At 41.5% G+C, this 19,875-nt stretch overlaps 2 protein-coding genes across 4 annotated transcripts; both read left to right on the top strand.

Annotated features, from left to right (window-relative positions):
- Positions 1-169: 169 nt before the first annotated feature.
- Positions 170-2,645, top strand: trappc5 (trafficking protein particle complex subunit 5). Of its 3 annotated transcripts, none has more exons than XM_058050489.1 (3): positions 170-565; positions 1,096-1,368; positions 1,486-2,645. In XM_058050489.1, exons 2-3 carry the CDS (start codon positions 1,099-1,101, stop codon positions 1,780-1,782), a joined length of 567 nt encoding a protein of 188 aa, XP_057906472.1. In that variant the 5' UTR covers positions 170-565; positions 1,096-1,098; the 3' UTR covers positions 1,783-2,645. The 3 variants fall into 3 exon arrangements, with proteins under 3 accessions (XP_057906472.1, XP_057906471.1, XP_057906470.1); XM_058050488.1 differs by having other exon boundaries at positions 335-560; XM_058050487.1 differs by lacking the exon at positions 170-565 and adding an exon at positions 572-894.
- A 2,605-nt stretch (positions 2,646-5,250) lies between these two features.
- On the top strand, positions 5,251-18,230 carry mcoln1b (mucolipin TRP cation channel 1b). The gene is made up of 14 exons (XM_058050485.1): positions 5,251-5,480; positions 7,194-7,423; positions 9,130-9,291; positions 9,442-9,598; positions 10,885-10,957; positions 11,058-11,154; positions 11,243-11,342; positions 11,418-11,524; positions 13,024-13,173; positions 13,266-13,367; positions 13,460-13,582; positions 14,618-14,824; positions 14,906-15,070; positions 16,493-18,230. The coding sequence occupies exons 1-13, from the start codon at positions 5,444-5,446 to the stop codon at positions 15,038-15,040; spliced, it is 1,680 nt and encodes a 559-aa protein (XP_057906468.1). The 5' UTR covers positions 5,251-5,443; the 3' UTR covers positions 15,041-15,070; positions 16,493-18,230.
- Positions 18,231-19,875: the final 1,645 nt, after the last annotated feature.

Below are 19,875 nucleotides of genomic sequence, written 5' to 3'. Positions count from 1 at the left end.
GTTGAGTGCAACATCCGGGTACTGGCGACCTCTGTATTTGCCACTGATGTGGTCAAAATGCTCTAAGTTAAGTACGGAAGTGCGCGAAGTGGAACACAGCCCCTGTTCTAAACTAGCGGTGGTTTTGTTCAATAAACCGTTAGGCATATGATTATATAACTAATTCGCTATTTCAAAAAACAGGTTTATCAAGTTTTCAAAGCTGTCTTCCTTTTTTAATGTGTTAATTGCTGGAAGGCAATGCTTTGACGGAGGTATTAGATTGTCCTTTAGCGACATCTAACGCTTATCAATTAAAATTATTACTCAAAATACAGTACATAGCTGAATCCCTTATTATTTGCTGTTGGCTAGGTAATTGTAGTTTTCTGGTATTTCACTTTCAATTTGGGTCAGATATATGTTTGTTTAGGGGCTGTTTAAAATGTATCGTGCCAAGATACTTGATTTGTATTTGTATTGGAGGTGCTACCTCATTCCGATACAGTAGGTGGCGGTATTGAACTATCAAAAAGCAACAAGGTGACGACGAAGAAGCGGAAGCTCAGCATTAAGCTCCAGTACGGTTGGTTTATATTGTCAACACATTCCTTCCGTATATAGACATGTTGTATTTATTTACCGGGGCCATAAGAGTTTAAAAACAACTAAGATTCCACTCATGAAAGCGTTATTATACAGTTTACTCTATAGGAGTCGACAGTCAGCAACAAAGCTAACAGCTAACCGGTAGCATTGAGGCTAATGTTATAGCAATACAAAAATGGCAGAAAGAAAAACAGTTTACATTACGCACCGAGAAAGGCAGTCGCTTATTATAATCAGCCATATAATATGCTTCCAAACATTTTGTTATGACTGTATTCTGCAACTTTGACAATCGTCAAACCTATGGTACAGATAATATTGTTTTCAAAAGTGCTTAATGTGTATACAGTATGTATGTTTACATTATATCAGGTAATGTTCACCTGACTCACAGCAATGACCAGCCTTCTTATTTACTTTGTTAATCCTGCTAGTTGCTCCCATCAGACCACAGCAAAGTAAGTGATCCTTGATGAAATTAAAACACATTTTTGTCACTTTTCTCAGATAATGGACACACGGTTCACTCGAGGGAAATCCAACATCTTGGAGCGCCCCTTGACGAGACCCAAGACCGAAGTCAGTGTGAGTGCCTTTGCATTGCTGTTCTCAGAGATGGTCCAGTACTGTCAGAGCCGAGTGTACTCGGTTTCTGAGCTGCAGACACGCCTGGCTGACATGGGCCAAAGTGTGGGAGCCGGCATGCTGGATGTGCTGGTGTTAAGGGAGAAGAACGGCAAAAGGGAAACAAAAGTGCTGAATATGCTGCTCTTCATCAAGGTTTGTACCGTTAATGCTTTCAAGCATTTATGAACTTATCACAGTGAGTGGTTAGAGAAGTAAAATTGTATGTGGTGGCTGCAAAATATATTGAAGTGATACTTTTGGCCTTTTTAGGTGAATGTATGGAAGTCTTTGTTCGGGAAGGAGGCTGACAAACTGGAGCAGGCCAATGATGACGACAAGACGTACTACATTATAGAAAAGGAGCCGCTCATCAATGCTTACATCTCTGTGCCCAAAGAGAACAGCAGCTTAAACTGCGCTGCCTTTACCGCAGGCATTGTGGAGGCCATCCTCACCCACAGCGGCTTCCCTGCCAAGGTCACTGCCCACTGGCACAAAGGCACCACACTCATGATCAAGTTTAACGAGTCCGTCATAGTCAGAGACAAGGCTTTGGATGGCAGATAAGGACAACAGGAGATACCAGGGACATTTTTTTTGTTCTTCAATGCAGGTGAAACACCAAAAACTATTCTGATTTTATGTTGGAGTAAGATTTGTTCCTGCGGTTTACTTTGTTTTGATAAAAGACTGTGATATTCTGTCTGATGTGGCATCCTCAGTCCTTAGTCAATAATCATTTATAAATAATAATACATGTCAAAAAGCCCACAGTTTTTCAGTTTGTGTCTTTATGCTTCAGTGATAACGTTTTTTCATCAAGCGTCAAGATGTCCTTACTGTGTTCGGTTGTCCTTGAAGGCACCATAATTGTGAGACTAGTATGACGAGACCATGACTCAGATCTGTTCATTGATCATCTTACATCATCATTCATTGTGATGAATGATACTCACAGTGGTGAGTACCTGGACATTTTATATTTTAAATTAGGACCTGAATCTAATTACAGTGTCAATAATAGACATTTTTATTGTCATCTCAATTACGTGTGTTTATTTTTGTTTTGTGTTTATTATCTGGTTTCCAAATTTTTGCAGATCATGTCCTGTTGTCCCTCCTGAATTTGCACAAGAAAATATCATTCCTGTTACAGTTTGTTTATTTGTTTCAAAAGCTTACTACTGTTGTAGCTTGGTCTCGGCCATCACTACATTACATTTGGTTCAGTGTCTGTATTGGTAATCATTGATTTCATCATCATCAATCACACTGTTTGGAAGATGTAATTTATGATTTATTCAAGTTTTGCACAGTAAAGTATAATTGATATTTGAAACGTTAATCAGCCTGGATAAATACACGCTGCCGCGGTGTAGATTCTGTCGGCATGGTTCTTGCCTAACACTTTTATCTATATATGTTTAATAAAAATTAAACACAACAGCCTTGTACTCTGATGCGTTATTAATGACAAATTCATGACAATTTACATACCAACATAAAATACAACAACATTTAAGAAAAACTCAAAATAGTCAATGGAAAGAAAATAAATACAATTAAAACTGCGAGCAGTGATGAGCGGGCTCGAGCACCCCAACGCGGTCGGGGGTACACACGGGTCGGGGGTGCGCGCGGGTCGTGGGCGCGCGCGCGACCGGACGGGCGTGCGGACGCGCCGTATGAAAAACCGCGGTGATCGGATAAGCGGTAAGGGAGTTACGGCATTTACAAATTTCCGCCAGGAGGGGGCGACGCCGGCGGCGAGGCGGGTGCGCGGTCACGTCCCGTCCGACGTCCCGAACCGCCATAAAAAAATTCGCAACGATCGGACCGTGCGGTAGGTACTTGTGGCGGATATACGTTTCCGCCTGTTGGTGGCGCTATACAGTCTATGCGCCCACATGGTAACGGACCGGAGGGTACCCCGAACCACCAGAAAAAATTAGGTGCGGATCCGACCGTGCGGAAGGAAGTTACGGCTGATATACATTTCCACCAGTTGGTGGCGCTATAGCGTATGTACACACACTGTCATAGACCAGAGGGTACCCCGAACCACCAGAAAAAAATTCGGGCAGATCCGACCATGTGGGAGGAAGTTACGGCAGATATACATTTCCACCAGTTGGTGGCGCTGTGTTTTGAACATGGGTTCTGGAGCGTTAGGTGCGTCCTGTCATGATAGACTTCTCCACCAAAAATCATAGTGATACGTGCAACGGGTGGCGAGGGATAATGAATTGAAACTTCTAGGTGGCGCTAGTGTGTCAATTTAGATTGGTGTCACATGGGAGCACCACCAGGGCGCTCAGGCCTGGATTCTGACCTTACGTGTAAGATTTCAGCAGCCTGTGACCTTCTGCGGGCAAAATATGAGCCTTCGATGGTCAATGGCGAAGGCTGACCATTCGCCGTGGCCACGCCCACCACATGTGCTTTACACACATCACAGTCCATCGACTGACATCATCAGTCTGTCAGTCAAACTGTGTATTGACTTTGATGTACATTGCTTCAAGGCAAGGCCAGACACCAGGCAGGGCCAGATAAGGTTAAGGTTAAAGTAAAAGTTTGGTGGCGTGCCACGCCCACATCCTAAGTAGCAGCCCAAAATCCTTCGCAATTTAACGTGGGCCATCCGTCTAGTGTCCGTTGATGCTACAACGGACTCATTCGGTCAAACCCTCTAGGAGGAGTTCGTCGAGATACGACCCCTACATCCTCCCCAAATGGCCGCCGCCACCTAAAATGGCCGACTTCCTGTTGGTTTTTGAACATGGGTTCTTGAGACTTTTTTTGTGCGTCCTGTCACGAGTGATGTCTCCTCCGAAAATCATGCCCATACGTGCAACGGGAGGCGAGGGATAATTATTTTAAAACTTGTAGGTGGCGCTAGTGAGTCAATTTGGCTTGGTTTCAAATGGGGGCCCCACCAGGGCCCTCAGGCCTGGAATCTGCCCCCCCTTATGAGTTTTCAAGCACATGCGACCTTCTGCGGGCGAATGATGACCCTTTCTGTGTAAACGGCGAGGCCTGAGCATTCGCCGCCAGGCCACGCCCACCACGTGCGCTTTTCCTGCATCATGGTCCATCAACAGGCTTCACCAGGCTGTCAGGCAGTGACCTTGTGACCTCGGTGTTCATCTGATGAATCTCATGCCAGAAAAGGCCTCATGTAGATGACACGCCTTTAGCCTGTCGCCAATAGGTGGCGCTGCGACGAAATCAGGAAGTGACCTACGGGGACCTTCGGGGCGGGGCCATGATCACATGTACCAAGTATGATGAAGATCTGACCACGTGGAGGCAAGTTATTCACGTCTACAGTTACGCTCAGCGTGCAAGGCCCGGACAGATGAAAAAGGGCAAAATTTGGGGGCGTGCCACGCCCACATCGTATGGAATATCCCAAAATCCTTCGCAATTTAACGTCGGCCAGCCGTCTAGTGTCCGTTGATGGAACAACAGACTCATTCGGTCAAACCCCCTAGGAGGAGTTCGTCGAGATACGACCCCAACTTCTGGCCCGAAAAAGGCCGGCGCCATCCAAAATGGCCGACTTCCTGTTCGTTTTCCAATATGGGTTCTTGAGACTTTTTGGTCCGTCCTGTCACGATAGACGTCTCCACAAAGTTTCGTGACGATAGGTGAAACTGGTGTCGGGGGCCAATTTTTTCAAAAATAAAAGGTGGCGCTAGAGAGTCAATTTTGGAACATTGTTTTCGGGACCCCCACCAGATCGAAATTTTCGGCAGACCTGACGCGCTTGCAAAATTTGGTGAGTTTTCGGGCATGTTCAGGCCCTCAAAATGGCCGTCGAATCGGCAGAATAATAATAATAATAATAATAATAATAATAATAATAATAATAAACATTACGATTACAATAGGGCTTTCGCACTGGTCAGTGCTCGAGCCCTAATAATAGTAATTCCAATCTTGTAAATAGTGCTATGAGTGATTCAATGAATTTTTCCGTGATGTCATTGGTCGGAGCTGTTGACAGCGGTCACATGACGGCGTCACGTGCCATCCCGGAAGCAGCTATGGGTTTTGTAATGTATGATGTATTGTTCGTTCACCGCGACGCCAGGTCGCACTTAATGTATGCGGAAGAGACTCGACAAATATGAATGCGTTAAAACATGCTCACCGTCCTGCGGTGGCTATCGAGGTAATTTCCTGCCTTTGGTCGCCATTGTGAGCGTCCGAAAACATCACCATGGCATCTTCGAGGTGCGTTCAGGACCTTGCTACAGGTTTGTCAAAACAACCTCCTCTGTTGTCCTTCAGTGATGGACTTGTCTGCGTTTTGTCTTAATTTCCCTTTTAATTTTTCAATGACAAGACAAAAGAACAATAAATTAACGAATGCAATTGCTTCTCCCGCAAGGTGATGAATGATAGCTAGGCAGTCGTGTTAAATCACCCGCCTTGGACGATAGGGGCACATTTTTTGTGGAAGCAGGTGAACCTAAATGCTAAACTACAAACAAAATGGCAAGCAGACGAGCATGTTTGGTTAAGTTGTTTGCTGGAAACGCTCAGGAAGTGTACAAAAAAGATTAGAAACCGCACTGACAACTTTTAAAGCTGATATGACAGGCCAGGCTAAGACAGATATGGTAGGAGGCTAAGCACAAAACCCAAATGAAATATCCCCTCTTTTGAGCATCAAAATGACATAATTGCTTGTTTTCACAATAGGAAAAAAAGTAAATACTGATTAATACATGGCAGCATATCATACAAATCCATAGGGGTGGCATAGTGTAGCTTCTTTGCCTGTTCCTTTTTTTCATTAGTTTGTTCCTATTTTTAATTCCTATATTTGTGTCCTCCTGCTTCCACTATTTTATGTCACAAAAAAGTGATACTACAAACAGAGACCTGTGTTTTCACATCTTTCCACAATTAGGAAGCAACTTGTGGACCTTTGTTCAGCAGCAAAAAACTTTTTAATTTGTTTTGACATGCATTAAAAATGTAATTTTTTTGAATTATAATTTAAAACTGTAAGACTTGTGTAAATATGAGTCAGTCACAAGTGTGTCAGTGAGTGAGATAGTTGAGTTGTTGCAGCCTGGCGCCAAAGTCAAATGAATGCAACCTATTGGTACCTTTTATTGATCTGATCCTTGCTTGTACAGATTAGATTATCGGAGGTTTAAAAGTCCATTTTAGCTGATGATGTCACCAGACAACTGTCTTGGTCAGGTTCCATTTATCATTAGGCATAACATACAATTGCCATGCTTTCCATGGGTCCCCAAACGTCTCACAACAACTGATTATTGATGAATTCATAAAACTATATCTCAATCATGAGCATGAGCATTTCTACCGCTCCCCTTCCCTTCGCATGCAACGGACTGTTCCATGTTACTGCACATGTGCAAATAGATTCCGGAAGACAGGAGCGAAACAAACTAGTCATCACAACACAATAGACGCACAAGGAGCAGCAAGGATGCAGTAGTTTTAAAGATGAAGCTGACAGTTTTCATCACAAAGATGTGAGTATATTGAGGCTTTATATACATATTTCCATTTGTTAGTCAATGATAAATATTAATATTTTAAAATATAAACATAGCTATGTAACCAGCAGGGGGGAATGGTGGCCTAAATTACATACTTGTTCTATGCCGCTTATCCTCACTTTGGTCGCAGGGGTATGCTGGAGCCTATCCCAGCTGACTAAATACTTAAGTCATTCATATGGACTGAGTGGACAGAGTAACTTCCTTTTGATAATGCAGTGAAGAAGTGGACAGAAAAAGCAGCACCGGAAGATTAAAGCACTTAGTAAGCAATCAATCAGATTGTTCCATATCCTGCCTACAGACCCTAACGAGGGCTTGGGTGTCCATGTTTGTTGTTGGGAATGAAAGCTCCGGTTTACAAAAACATATATGAGTTCATGTTGATGAACAGTAAGAATGTCATGGCTGTCTCGTCTTCCGTCACAGAGAAAGACAGGCTCCTCTCCTCCATGGCCAGCTATGGCTCCCAGGACCTTCTTGGGGCCGAACTTGTGGTCCCTGACCTTCATCGGCAACAGGAGGAAGAAGAGGAAGAATCCCTACGGAGGAAGCTGAAGTATTTCTTTATGAGCCCCTGCGACAAGTATCACGCTAAGGGACGTAAGCCATTCAAGCTGGGCCTGCAGCTACTCAAAATCGTCATTGTTACCGTGCAGGTAAGGTGGCTTTGACAGGTCGTGACTCAAAATCCTTCCTTCATGTTCAGGTAGTTTTAAAATCCGTTCCAACCCATGACACTCCGTAATGTCACAGTCACAGTCTAGCCTTTAGCCTGGTCATCAGGGTTTTCCTGTTGTAATTCCATTAACAACTTACAATCATGTATTCATTTGTGTTTACCTTGCTGCAAGCCTTGAGGCCAGATCGTAACAAAGTTGTCCGTGGAAGCTAGTGTTTCCGAAACTACACAAGGAGCTACCATCTGGCACGGATGTCAAACACTTAAGCTATTATGCTGTCCATTTTATGCTTTATTATTACATTATAAATGATTACCCACTTAGGTTGAATGAGACGTGTGTTATTTCCAAGGAGAAAAAATGGCATCCACCTGTTAGCATGGTGGTTAACATCGATAATGTATGCCGGATTTTGCCTCAGTTTGTGTACATTTTTTAGCCTATAATATGGCTTGTGTGTTGTCGTGTTATTAATACACTGCATGAGTACAGCTGTGTTCTTAATGTCTTTTTGTTTGAAAACATACTTGTTAGCATTCTGGTAGCTTGCTAACAAAATCGAAATGCTTCAGATCATCAAATTAATTTAAAAATGAGTAAATGACAACACAACTGAACACAAAATGCAGTTTTTAAATGAAACATTTTATTCATTAAGGGGAAAAAAACAAACCTACATGGTCTTGTATGATAAACTGACAGAGAACCACCCGTACCAACAGTAAAATATGGTGGTGGTAGTGTGATGGTCTGGGACTGTTTTGACTTAAATAATATAATGGAATCATGAATTCTGCTGTCTACCAAAAAAAAAATCCTGAATTAGAATGTCCGACCATCTTTTCGTGACCTCAAGCTGCAACCAACTTGGGTTCTGTATCAGGACAATGATCCAAAACACACCAGCAAGTCCACCTCTGATTGGCTGAAGAAAAACAAAAATGATGACTTTGGAGTGGCCTAGTCCAAGTCCATGCTGGAAAAGCCTCCAATGTGGCTGAATGGCAACAATTCTGCAAAGATGAGAGGACCAAAATTCCTCCATAGTGCTTTAAGAGACTCATTGCAAGTTTATCACAAACGCTTGATTGCAGTTGTTGCTGCTAAAGGTGGCCCAACCAGTTATTTCACACAGTGCAATGTAGGTTAGGATTTTTTTTCTCCCTTAATAATAAAACGGGCAGCACGGCGGACGAGTGGTTAGCGCGCAGACCTCACAGCTAGGAGACCAGGGTTCAATTCCACCCTCGGCCATCTCTGTGTGGAGTTTGCATGTTCTCCCTGTGCATGCGAGAGTTTTCTCCGGGTACTCCAGTTTCCTCCCACATTCCAAAAACATGCTAGGTTAATTGGCGACTCCAAATTGTCCATAGGTATGAATGTGAGTGTGAATGGTTGTTTGTCTATATGTGCCCTGTGATTGGCTGGCCACCAGTCCAGGGTGTAGCCCGCCTCTCGCCCAAAGACAGCTGGGATAGGCTCCAGCACCCCCGCGACCCTTGTGAGGAAAAGCGGTAGAAAATGAATGAATGAATAATAAAACGTTTAATTTAAAAACTGCATTTTGTGTTCCATTCTGTCAGGCCCTCTAACCGAGATTCCTCTGTACATTAAATATGCATCACTATATCCAATTCAGTATATCTGTGTTTATGACTTAGTATGTTCTCCTTTCATTTTAGTTGGTGCTGTTTGGACTGAGCAACCAGATGGTTGTGACCTTTAAAGAGGAAAACACAGCGGCGTTCAAACATCTTTTTTTGAAGGGTTACCAAGACGACACTCCTCAAGCGGTCCACACGCAACAAGAACTGTACAGCCACATCAACTTTGCCATTGAGCAGGTAGGAAAAAAGGGAATTGGTCACTGCACTGCTTTGTTGTCACCATCCGAATGCAGATGAACTCACGATGCAGTTATGGATAATATCATCATCCATGCATTGGAGACTGATTCTAAACTGGTTTAATGTCCATTACTTTTGTTCTATCAGTACCTAGCACTCCCCCAGATCTCGCTGGGACAGTACGCGTATGTACAAGGGATCGGCATCAATGGAAGTACGCTCTCTCTGTGCCAGAGGTACTACAGGAGCGCCACCATCATCCCTGCCAATGACACCTTTGACATTGATCCGCATATTGTCACTGGTAGGATGACCTTTCTCACTTTTGGCATACCCAGAGGGAAATAGACTTCCAACAGTGCGTTTATTGTATTTGATTACTTATTCAACAAATACGAATGTTCAAATATTTGCTGATTTAACATTGGTAGCAATCCAATGAACGTTTCTAACCATTGTCGTTTTATAATGGCTTTAAATGGGGATAAAAACACTGTTTGCCTTTTTCATTCATGTGATAAACATTAGTGCCATGCACCACTTCTCATGCACCTTCATTTGAATATAATGTCTCCGCCTCATATTTACTTCTGCTGTGTACTTTGGATCATTTAGGTTAGCAGTACCCACACTCAAAAATAAACGTTTAGCCTCAACAGTTTCCATTAGTCTTTCTTAGTTATGACAACTTAATTTCAAAATTGCTTTGAAGCAACAAACAATATTGCATTGCACAAATTAGCTTTTCCTCTTCACTCAAAGCTTATTTTAAGTAATGCTTACTGAATAATTGTTGTCATAGGGACAAGTTTTTAAGTTCGTAACTCAAAGAAATATGTTTGTATGTCAACTGACTTAATCTTTTTATTCAAAGTAGTTTAATTTGTTGTCTACTTAATTATAATAACAATGCACACTTTTTAAGTAGCAGTAACTTAATATATATATATATATACTATATATGTGTGTGTGTGTATATATATATATATATATGTTACCAAGCTAATTTTATTAAGTCATGGCAACTTGAATTTTGTTTTAAGCTTACCAACAATAAAATTTGAGTGTATATGACATTCTAAATTAAGTTCATGTAATAGCCAACATTATTATTTGAACATAACTTAAAAAATAAAGTTAGCAACTTAGAAAGTTTATCTAAATCAATTAATTAAATTTTTACATTGCATTCATGTATAAAATCAAGTGGTGTCAACAGATACTCTGAATTACTTTTTAGAGTGCACGGTTTATCCACATACTGCAAAAAAATGTTTTAAAACTAAAACAATCCATGTAAATATGCATAGAGAGTAACAGCTTGCATGTAAGCTTTGTGTTCTAGGTACATTTAGCCTCTTTTGTTAAAAGAAAATGGGCCCGGGGCCACACTTTGTACACCCCAGCACAATATTGTCCTTGGCCCCTTGTAGCCATTCATTTGTATTGCACTCAAAACGCTGATTCAGTATGTTATGTTGCTTATTTTGTAAAGGAAGTGTGCTTTGTGCTTCACATGATATGGAAAATAATATGTGTGGTTTTTGACACTTCCACATGTTCTTTGGTTCCTCCTCCTTCTTCCTCCAGACTGCATCGGACTCAACCCGAAGACTTACGGTTCCACTCGTGACTACAGGAACTTCACGCTCAACTTTTACAAGTGAGAGGCCATGTTCAGTATATGTTAATCGCATTTGAACACAAGTCGGAAGTCATTTTGTGAACTGACTTGTGTCCTGTCTTCATTCATTCACGTCCAGGCTGATCAACGTAACGGTTGAATTCCACCTGAAGGCCATCAACGTTCAAACCATCATCAACAATGAGATCCCTGACTGCTACACCTTTGCTATCACGGTCTGCTGTGCTTCTTCTTGTATCCTTAGTGTTTTGATGACGTGAAGGCAGGTAGGAGTTTAATGAGGTTCTGGTTTGTCTTACTTAGATCCTCATGGACAACAGAGCTCACAGCGGTAAAATTAAGGTCACTTTAGAAAACGAGGCCTCCATAAAGGAATGTACGGACCCCAACGTGTCTGGACATGGTGAGTAACAGAAAGCAGTTTGATAGAAACTGTATATATTCGTCTTTATTCTTGTTTATTCTTGTTCTCTGCCAGCGGAGACCTATGCCCGGGAGTTCTTCGACGTGTTGGTCGCACTCGTTTGTCTGCTTTCTCTGCTGCTGTGTGGACGCTCCATCCTCAGAGGTGTCCTCCTGCAACATGTAAGAAACAAACACATTTAACATTTTTGAAGCTTTTAATGTTTGGAAATGTACAAGCACAGCCTTTTGCTGCCCTAACATGCAATTGTTGTTATGGCCAATAGATGGCGATGCCAGTCAGTACTGTGAATTGGGCTGCCCATAAACACAAGCTTTAGGAAAAAATAAATAAATAACCATTTATGAATAATATTCTTGTATTTATCTATATTGTGCATTGGGTTAATTGTTTGGGTCACATTTATTTAATTAATCAGTCTTACATGCCCGTGGTGCCTGCAGCTCTTTTTTTAAAATTAAATTTATTTTTAAATTAATTATATTTTTTAAATATATACCTATATTTTAATTTAGAATATTTTATAAATTTTTCGACACATAATTATATATTTTTTAATTTAATTACATTTTTAATTTTATCATTTATTTTATTTATTTTTTACATTTACATCACTGGGAGCTGGACAGCCCTGATGTAAATAGACAAAGAGAAGTAGACAAGAGAAAAACAGTGACCTGCACTGTTAGTATTATTATGAATAATATTATGTACTATAATAACTGTGCTTTATTTATTCTCAAAAAATATTTCTTAGAATGCAATTTATTTATTATTAATGTGTTTTATTTTTTACTTTTTACTACATTTTTTACAGAAAATTGCTTTGTCACCTGTGGCACTCTGTTTTGTTCATATAGTTCAGCATATATTGACCTACCTGTACATTGGATTGGTTTAAGCATCTTTAATGTACAACATGTACCAAAGTGGCCTCCGCATCCTTTGGTTCATTTTTCTATACGCAGCCCTTGTTTGCACACTGCTGCTATAATGCGTTTAAAAGAAGTTATGAAAGAAGAAGGAAGCAATTGTCTTGATGGAAATATGACCCAGCCACACTGCAGAAATTCTTGGAGAATTCTGTAGCATTTGTAAAAATGAATAATAGCACTCGAAAAGATATGAGAAGAACATGTAAGACCACTCCAGTGGGTGGTTGTCTTGGCGAAGGAAGAAAAAAAACAAAAAAACTGACGATATTTAAATAGGTCAAGGACACTCTAGGCAGGAAGTGGGTGTATCTTTGTAAGAGTCTTCACTCAAGACGCCTTCATGGACGTTAATACAGAGAGAAAGATTCATTGCAGACTTCTCGATTTTATACTTTGTACTGAACCCATCAGGGGGTGTATTAATATATTTCGGAGCTGACAAAATATTGCTTAGTCAAGCCAGCTGGATATTACATAGTAGGATTTTCCAAATCGTCCATCTATCTTGTATGCTGCTTATCTTCTCTGGGGTTGCGGGTATGCTGGAGCCTATCCCAGCTGTCTTCGGGGGAGACGTGGGGTTCACCCTGACTGGTCGCCAGGGCACATATAGACAAACAACCATTCACGTTCCCATTCATACCTATGAACAAGTTAGAGTTGCCAATTAACCTAGCAGGTCTTTAATAAGCTTGTACATGTTTTCATATATTTTCTATATACAGGAATACGCGCAATTTTTCCAGCGCAGACTGGGCCGTGGCGTGACTTGGGGCGACAGGTTGGAATTCATCAATGGCTGGTACATTCTGCTTATTGTCAGCGACATGTTTACCATCATTGGCAGCTTCATCAAGATTGGGATTGAGTCTAAGGTAATGTGACTGTTATTATTATTATTATTATTATTATTATTATGTATAGTAAAAACTGCCACTTTTAAGATGGAATCTGTGTTTTGATGCAGAATTTATCATCATATGATGTATGTGGAATCCTGCTGGGAACGTCCACCCTGTTGGTGTGGGTAGGAGTCATCCGTTATTTCAGCTTCTTTCAGAAATACAACGTAAGCCATATTGACACTCGCAATGAAGAATGTTACTGTCGTCGCATTTATCTGAAGGAAATGTATCATTTTATGGTTTCTTCACGACCCAGATCTTGATTGTGACACTCAGAGCTGCATTTCCCAATGTCATCCGCTTCTGCTGCTGTGCGGCTGCCATATATTTGGGATACTGCTTCTGTGGATGGATTGTACTGGGGCCGTATCATACCAAGGTAAGGCGTTAGACAGTTTTAAACTTTTAATTAAATAAATGCTTTTAATGCCAAAAATTGCCAAACAGTTTACTGTATTGTAATATGACTTGTTAAACAGTGCAGAACAGTGAGTGTAATATGACTATGTAATATAAACAGTAGTCGCACAGTGGCTTGGTCGTTAGCACGTTGGCCACACAGTCAGGAGATCTGTGAGATCAAATCTCCGTCGGACGTCTCATGTTCTCCAGGTACTCCGGTTTCCTCTCACATTCCAAAAACATGCATGTGTTAGGTTAATTGGCGACTCTAAATTATCCACAGGTATGAAGTGTGAGTGTGAATGGTTGTTTATCTGTATCCTGGCAACCAGTCCTGAGTGTACTTTGCCTCTCGTTCAAAGTCAACTGGGATAGACTCCAGCATTGACAGCATAAACAGTAGACTACTCGGAAAGTCATTCATCGCTGTCCTCATCCCTCTGGGAGCTAAAAACACTCAAGTTGTTTTGATTTAAATTTCTTCATCACACACTTTGTCAGCCTCTCTTTCTTTTGTCCTTGCTCTTTGTTACCTCCAGGCAAATTACTGTAGCTGTATTGACACACTTGTGACTGACTCATATGTACACAAGTCTTACAGTTTCATCTTATAATTCAAAAATTACATTTTTAATGTATGTCAACACAAATTAAAAGGTTTTTTGCTACTGAACAAAGGCCCACGGGTACTGTAGTCCGGCGCTTTAAAGTGGTCCGAGTAGTCCAAAGAGTAGTCGTAATTGTACACCTTATCAAACTTAAAATGTGTCAAAGATTGCTGCATAAGACTTCAAAACATGATTTCACTTGTCTACGTCACTACTTTCTGAAGCTGTACTCGAAGCATCATGGGAAATGTAGCAATTAATTAGACTACTAAATCAAAGTACAAGCAGGGTTAAAAACTGGAGATTTATGGAGCAATGTTATTTAAAAAGCTCCATAAATGAGCAGGATAGGCCCCTTTTAACCAACGCTTCATCCCTTTATCAACTTCTCTCCACATGTGCAGTTTCGGTCCCTGTCCAAGGTGTCAGAGTGCCTCTTTTCTCTGATCAACGGAGACGACATGTTCGTGACGTTCGCTGAAATGGAGCAGAGCGGCACACTGGTTTGGATCTTCAGCCAGGTCTACCTTTACACCTTCATCTCCCTCTTCATCTACATGGTGCTGTCACTCTTCATCGCACTCATCACCGGAGCCTACGACACCATTATGGTACAGTCTGTCCTTCTTGTGTGACCTCTCACTCTAGCACATTTTTTTAGAGATCTTACAATGTCTCGCTTTCTTCGTCAGGCCCAAACGCAAGAGCAGGTACGCGTCTCAGACCTTCACGCATTTATCGCAGAGTGCACAGACACGCCCAGCTCTGGGAAGTTCCGCAGTCCTGATGGGTCTTCGTGCTCCTTCCTCTGCTGTTGTGAGTGGTGAGGGAGAGTGTTCCAGTGGATGTCGGATTGGGTATGTAATGGGAGTGTAAGTCAGAAATTCATTCATTTTCTACCACTTATCCTCACGAGGGTTGCGGGGGTGCTGGAGCCTATCCCAGCTGTCTTTGGGCGAGAGGCGGGGTACACCCTGGACTGGTTGCCAGCCAATCACACGGCACATATAGACAAACAACCATTCACACTCACATTCATACCTACGTATGGACAATTTGGAGTCACCAATTAACCTAGCATGTTTTTGGAATGTGGGAGGAAACCGGAGTACCCGGAGAAAACCCACGCATGCACGGGGAGAACATGCAAACTCCACACAGAGATGGCTGAGGGCGGAATTGAACTCAGCTCTTTTAGCTGTGAGGTCTGTGCGCTAACCACTCGTCCGCCGTGCAGCCTGTAAGTCAGAAATGATACCTAAATTAACTCAGAAGTCGCCTACACTGTACACAGAATACATGAAGAACATATATATACCTTATATACATATATATATATATCTACCTTTTGAAATATTATCCAAGGCTAGTCTGGAAGGATAACCGCCTCTTGTAACAGCGCACAGAATCCATGACCTCTCTAGCATTCATACGCATTCAATAGTCTTTATCCTCAATGATCCTTAATGAATGGGGTTGTGTCTATTAATACTCCTATAGGTGGCGACAATGCTATATGAAACCATACAAAAATAATTACGTTGGTTAGTAGTCTACTGATGTTAAATGCGTCAGTCCTGTCTCTTGTTGAGCCATAGACAGCGTTATATATCATATTTGGAGGTGCTAATGCTAATTGTAGGGCAGCACGGCGGACAAGTGGTTAGCGCGCAGACCTCACAGCTAGGAGACCAGGGTTCAATTCCACCCTTGGCCATCTCTGTGTGGAGTTTACATGTTCTCCCTGTGCATGCGTGGGTTTTCTCCGGGTACTCCGGTTTCCTCCCACATTCCAAAAACATGCTAGGTTAATTGGTGACTCCAAATTGTCCAGAGGTATGAATGTGAGTGTGAATGGTTGTTTGTCTATATGTGCCCTGTGATTGGCTCTTGCCCGAAGACAGCTGGGATAGACTCCAGAAACCCCCCCCCCCCCCCCCCCGCGACCCTCGTGAGGAAAAGCGGTAGAAAATGAATGAATGAATGCTAATTGTTAGCGCATCTACAGGATTTGCAGTGTAATTTAGCATCAAGCTTGTTTACGTTGAATGTCCTTGAGAAATTATTTAGTGTCTTTATGTAAAATTCAAAAGTCCTCAAATGTCTTTTCATGAAATATTGATAGAATTTGAGACATTTCTGTGGAAAATTTTCCGCAATTTTTTTTTTTTGTGGGTCCCGCAGCCAAGCCAATTGAGAACTACTGCATGAAATGAAATCATTTTTCTAGCACTGACTTTTCCACCTGACTGCAGCACCCCCCCCCCTTTTTTTTGTAGAGTCCCAGCAGGGAGGAGAAGGGAGGATGCGTGTGCAGAGAACCGACTGACCTTGAACCACTCTGTCCTCTGTCTCTCTCTTGTGTTTGAATGTTGCATTCCTAATCATGCTGTTACAGTAGCGTGTTCTGCACAAGCCAAATGACCTGCGTTGGCTTTTGTTGTACTGAATGAATCATGAATATGTGTGAAATTTGCTATATATTGACATGTAATGCCAGTAATTACATTTCTTGCTGTACAGGTCACAGCAACAGCCAACACCAACTAACCGTAATGTAAATATTTTTTTTAGCATTTAAGTGTACTGTAGATGTCAGTGGATTGATGACGCCGGTGTTTTCTATATGTTCCTTGCAAAGTAGAATAGACTCCAAAAGAGGTACCTCTAACTGGTATATACAGTATATGTATGCATGCGTTACCTTCTGCTACATTTACAGTCAAGTCTGTTCCTTCGTTCGCTCTTTGACGCTTCCTCCCTTTGTTCCCGTCCTCCCTCGGTTGAAAGGATTTGACGGTTGGACGCGGAAGGACGAGTCCCGCAGCCAACCTGTTCGTCATCAATATGTATGAACTCTAAGAATGGCGCACACCAATGCACTGAGCGATGAAGCATTTCTTGCTGTGAAATTTCCTGCAGGAAATGTTTGTTCACCGTTTTCTTTTAATTATGTCAAGTAGGTCGATTAATGTCATATTCTAAGTGTGAGAGTTGGACAATGTCAGTAGAGTGACATTGAGGCCCTTTGAGAAAGGGTAATTGCTCATTTATTTTATCTGATGTACTGCAAATGCACAAATCAAAGCGTTTTTAAAGGGAACAATTGGTCAGAAGGTGACTTAATGAAATGCTAATGTCATTCCAGTTTGCTGCGTGAAGGGCGCTTTTCAGTGGATAAAATTGGTCTCCACTTAAAAGGTAAAAAGGGAATTTAATTATTACTACTTCTTTTCTTTGTGTATATAATTATTTTTAAAATCACGTCGCCCGTGAGCTTTTAGTATTTATGTTCACCCATTTGCACTTTCAGGAGACTGCTTTACAGCCTCACTTGATTGAAACGCCTCACATTAGTGTTAAATAGCACACTAGGGTGTATGGTTATTCAGTAAGTAATGCATGGGTTCTGACATGTCTGGGGACTTGAACTTACTGATAACTGTGTTGCTGTATTAACTGCTCTTTTTACTTTGTGCGCGTTTTTTTACTTATGATGTGAAATATTCTTGACTATACTCCTGAAATGATGCTGCCTCGTACGCCGTGGCAAAATAAACTCAGAAGACACTAAAAGGGTCCATTTTGTGGAAAAAAAAATGCCTGTGTTTTGCATTATTTTGAGGGGGACGGTAACTGTACACTTATAGAAGCTGTACGCTGACTACTTTACATTGTATTAAAGTGCTGCTTGCATATGGTGCGGTGAATGGCACCACTAACAAAGTCAAAGAAAAAGCAAAACAAGCTAGTGGAGTTAATGTTTTGTTGATGTGATGCATGATAATATACTTTTTATGACTTTCTTTCCCAGAAAATGTAGGCTGAACTCTCTTGTGCGACTTTTGGGGCATTTAATAATAATAATAATAATTGAAAGCATTATTCATGTATTTACTTTGTCTTTATATCAACTTTATGTCAACATTTGAGGCTCTGTGCACAGTCCCAGACCCAGAACCAGCCACCTCAATGGACTTTAGGGGTGTTTAATAATAATAATAATAATTGAGGCGGCACGGCGGTCTAGTGGCAGACCTCACAGCTAGGAGGACCAGGGTTGAATTCCACCCTCGGCCATCTCTGTGTGGAGTTTGCATGTTCTCCCCGTTCATGCGTGGGTTTTCTCCAGGTACTCCGGTTTCCTCCCACATTCCAAAAACATGCTAGGTTAATTAGCGACTCCAAATTGTCCATAGGTAAGAATGTGAGTGTGAATGGTTGTTTGTCTATATGTGCCCTGTGATTGGCTGGCGACCAGTCCAGGGTGTACCCCGCCTCTCGCCCAAAGACAGCTGGGATAGGCTTCAGCACCCCTCATGAGGAAAAAGCGGTAGAAAATGAATGAATGAATAATAATTGAAAGCATTATTCATGTATTTACTTTATCTTTATGTCAACATTTGAGGCTCTGTGGGAAAGGGACTGTGCACAGTCCCAGACCCAAGACCAGCCACCTCAATGGACTTTAGGATGGATTGGTCTGTCTCCAGACAATTATAAGAAATTCAATTTAAAGACAATAAGGAAGTGCTGTGAAACTAAAGGGAGGAGACATTAAGAGGAAGTTCAATAAATAAAAAAAAACAATGCACGTCTATACATAAACATTGCAACTCCATTAAGTTTAAAAGATGCAAATCACTAAAGCATGTGCTGTAGGCAATGTGTGCACACTCACTCCGTTAGTGCGGCGGGGTGGTATGGCTGTCCAATATCCTTAGTACATGCATGCATTATTTAGTCAAGGATGCTCCCAGGGAAAAGATGATGCACTTAGAAAATCAGACAGACAGGAACTGGCCAACCTGCTCTGGACATCGTCAATGTCACCTTTTTTGTGCCTTGACTCCCTTTCCCTCAAAGTTGACTACTCATATGTCAACTGCAAATGCAAATAATCATATACTTTATGATGATATGACGATACGGTTCATACAGAAGAATGCATAATGCAAAGACAATGCCTTGCTTTTGTGCCGTGGTACTTAATGTTGTGGCCTGTGAGTGTATGTGCATATACCTCATGCATCCTTCTTCACATGTTGCTTGTCAGCACGTTGAAGTATCTGCTGTGCTGGCAGGTTGGGCTCTTTGGGGAGTCGGTGCTATGTGCAAAAAAAGAGCTGCAGCTGGTGTACACTCATCTGCCCGTCTTTCTATCCCACACACCATTTGGAGCGTCATGATAAGCACGTCGTGATGGTGCCATCTTTTGTGGTGATTTCTAGCTTTCAGAGGGCCTCCATCGATCCAGTATCAAGTAGAGTAGAGCAACGACCCCATAAAACACCTGTAAAAATGTCTATTTTTGACACACGTCTCAATCCGCCCCTCCAAACCTTACTGCAAGCTTAATGTTCATGTTCTCTACCAATTTTGAATCAACATTTGCAATAAAGGTGACTTGTAATGACTAGATTAGACAATCTCTCTACAATTGCCATTGTTCAGTTGCAATGCAATGTATGTTTAAACTATAAATATGTCTCACACACTTATTAAACACACTTAAAGTACATTATAAGGTAAGATGATGGATGAACAGATGGAATTGGAGTCGCTGTATAGCCTTAAGCATGGTCGTCAGGCTAGCGCTAGCAGGCTATAGTCTAATAATATTCATTCATTCATTCGTTTATTTTCTACCGCTTATTCTCAG

The sequence above is a fragment of the Doryrhamphus excisus genome, chromosome 15, assembly GCF_030265055.1.
Source record: "Doryrhamphus excisus isolate RoL2022-K1 chromosome 15, RoL_Dexc_1.0, whole genome shotgun sequence".
Taxonomy (NCBI): domain Eukaryota; kingdom Metazoa; phylum Chordata; class Actinopteri; order Syngnathiformes; family Syngnathidae; genus Doryrhamphus; species Doryrhamphus excisus.
Note: the sequence above shows the minus strand (reverse complement) of the source record. Positions and strands in the feature narration are given on the sequence as shown.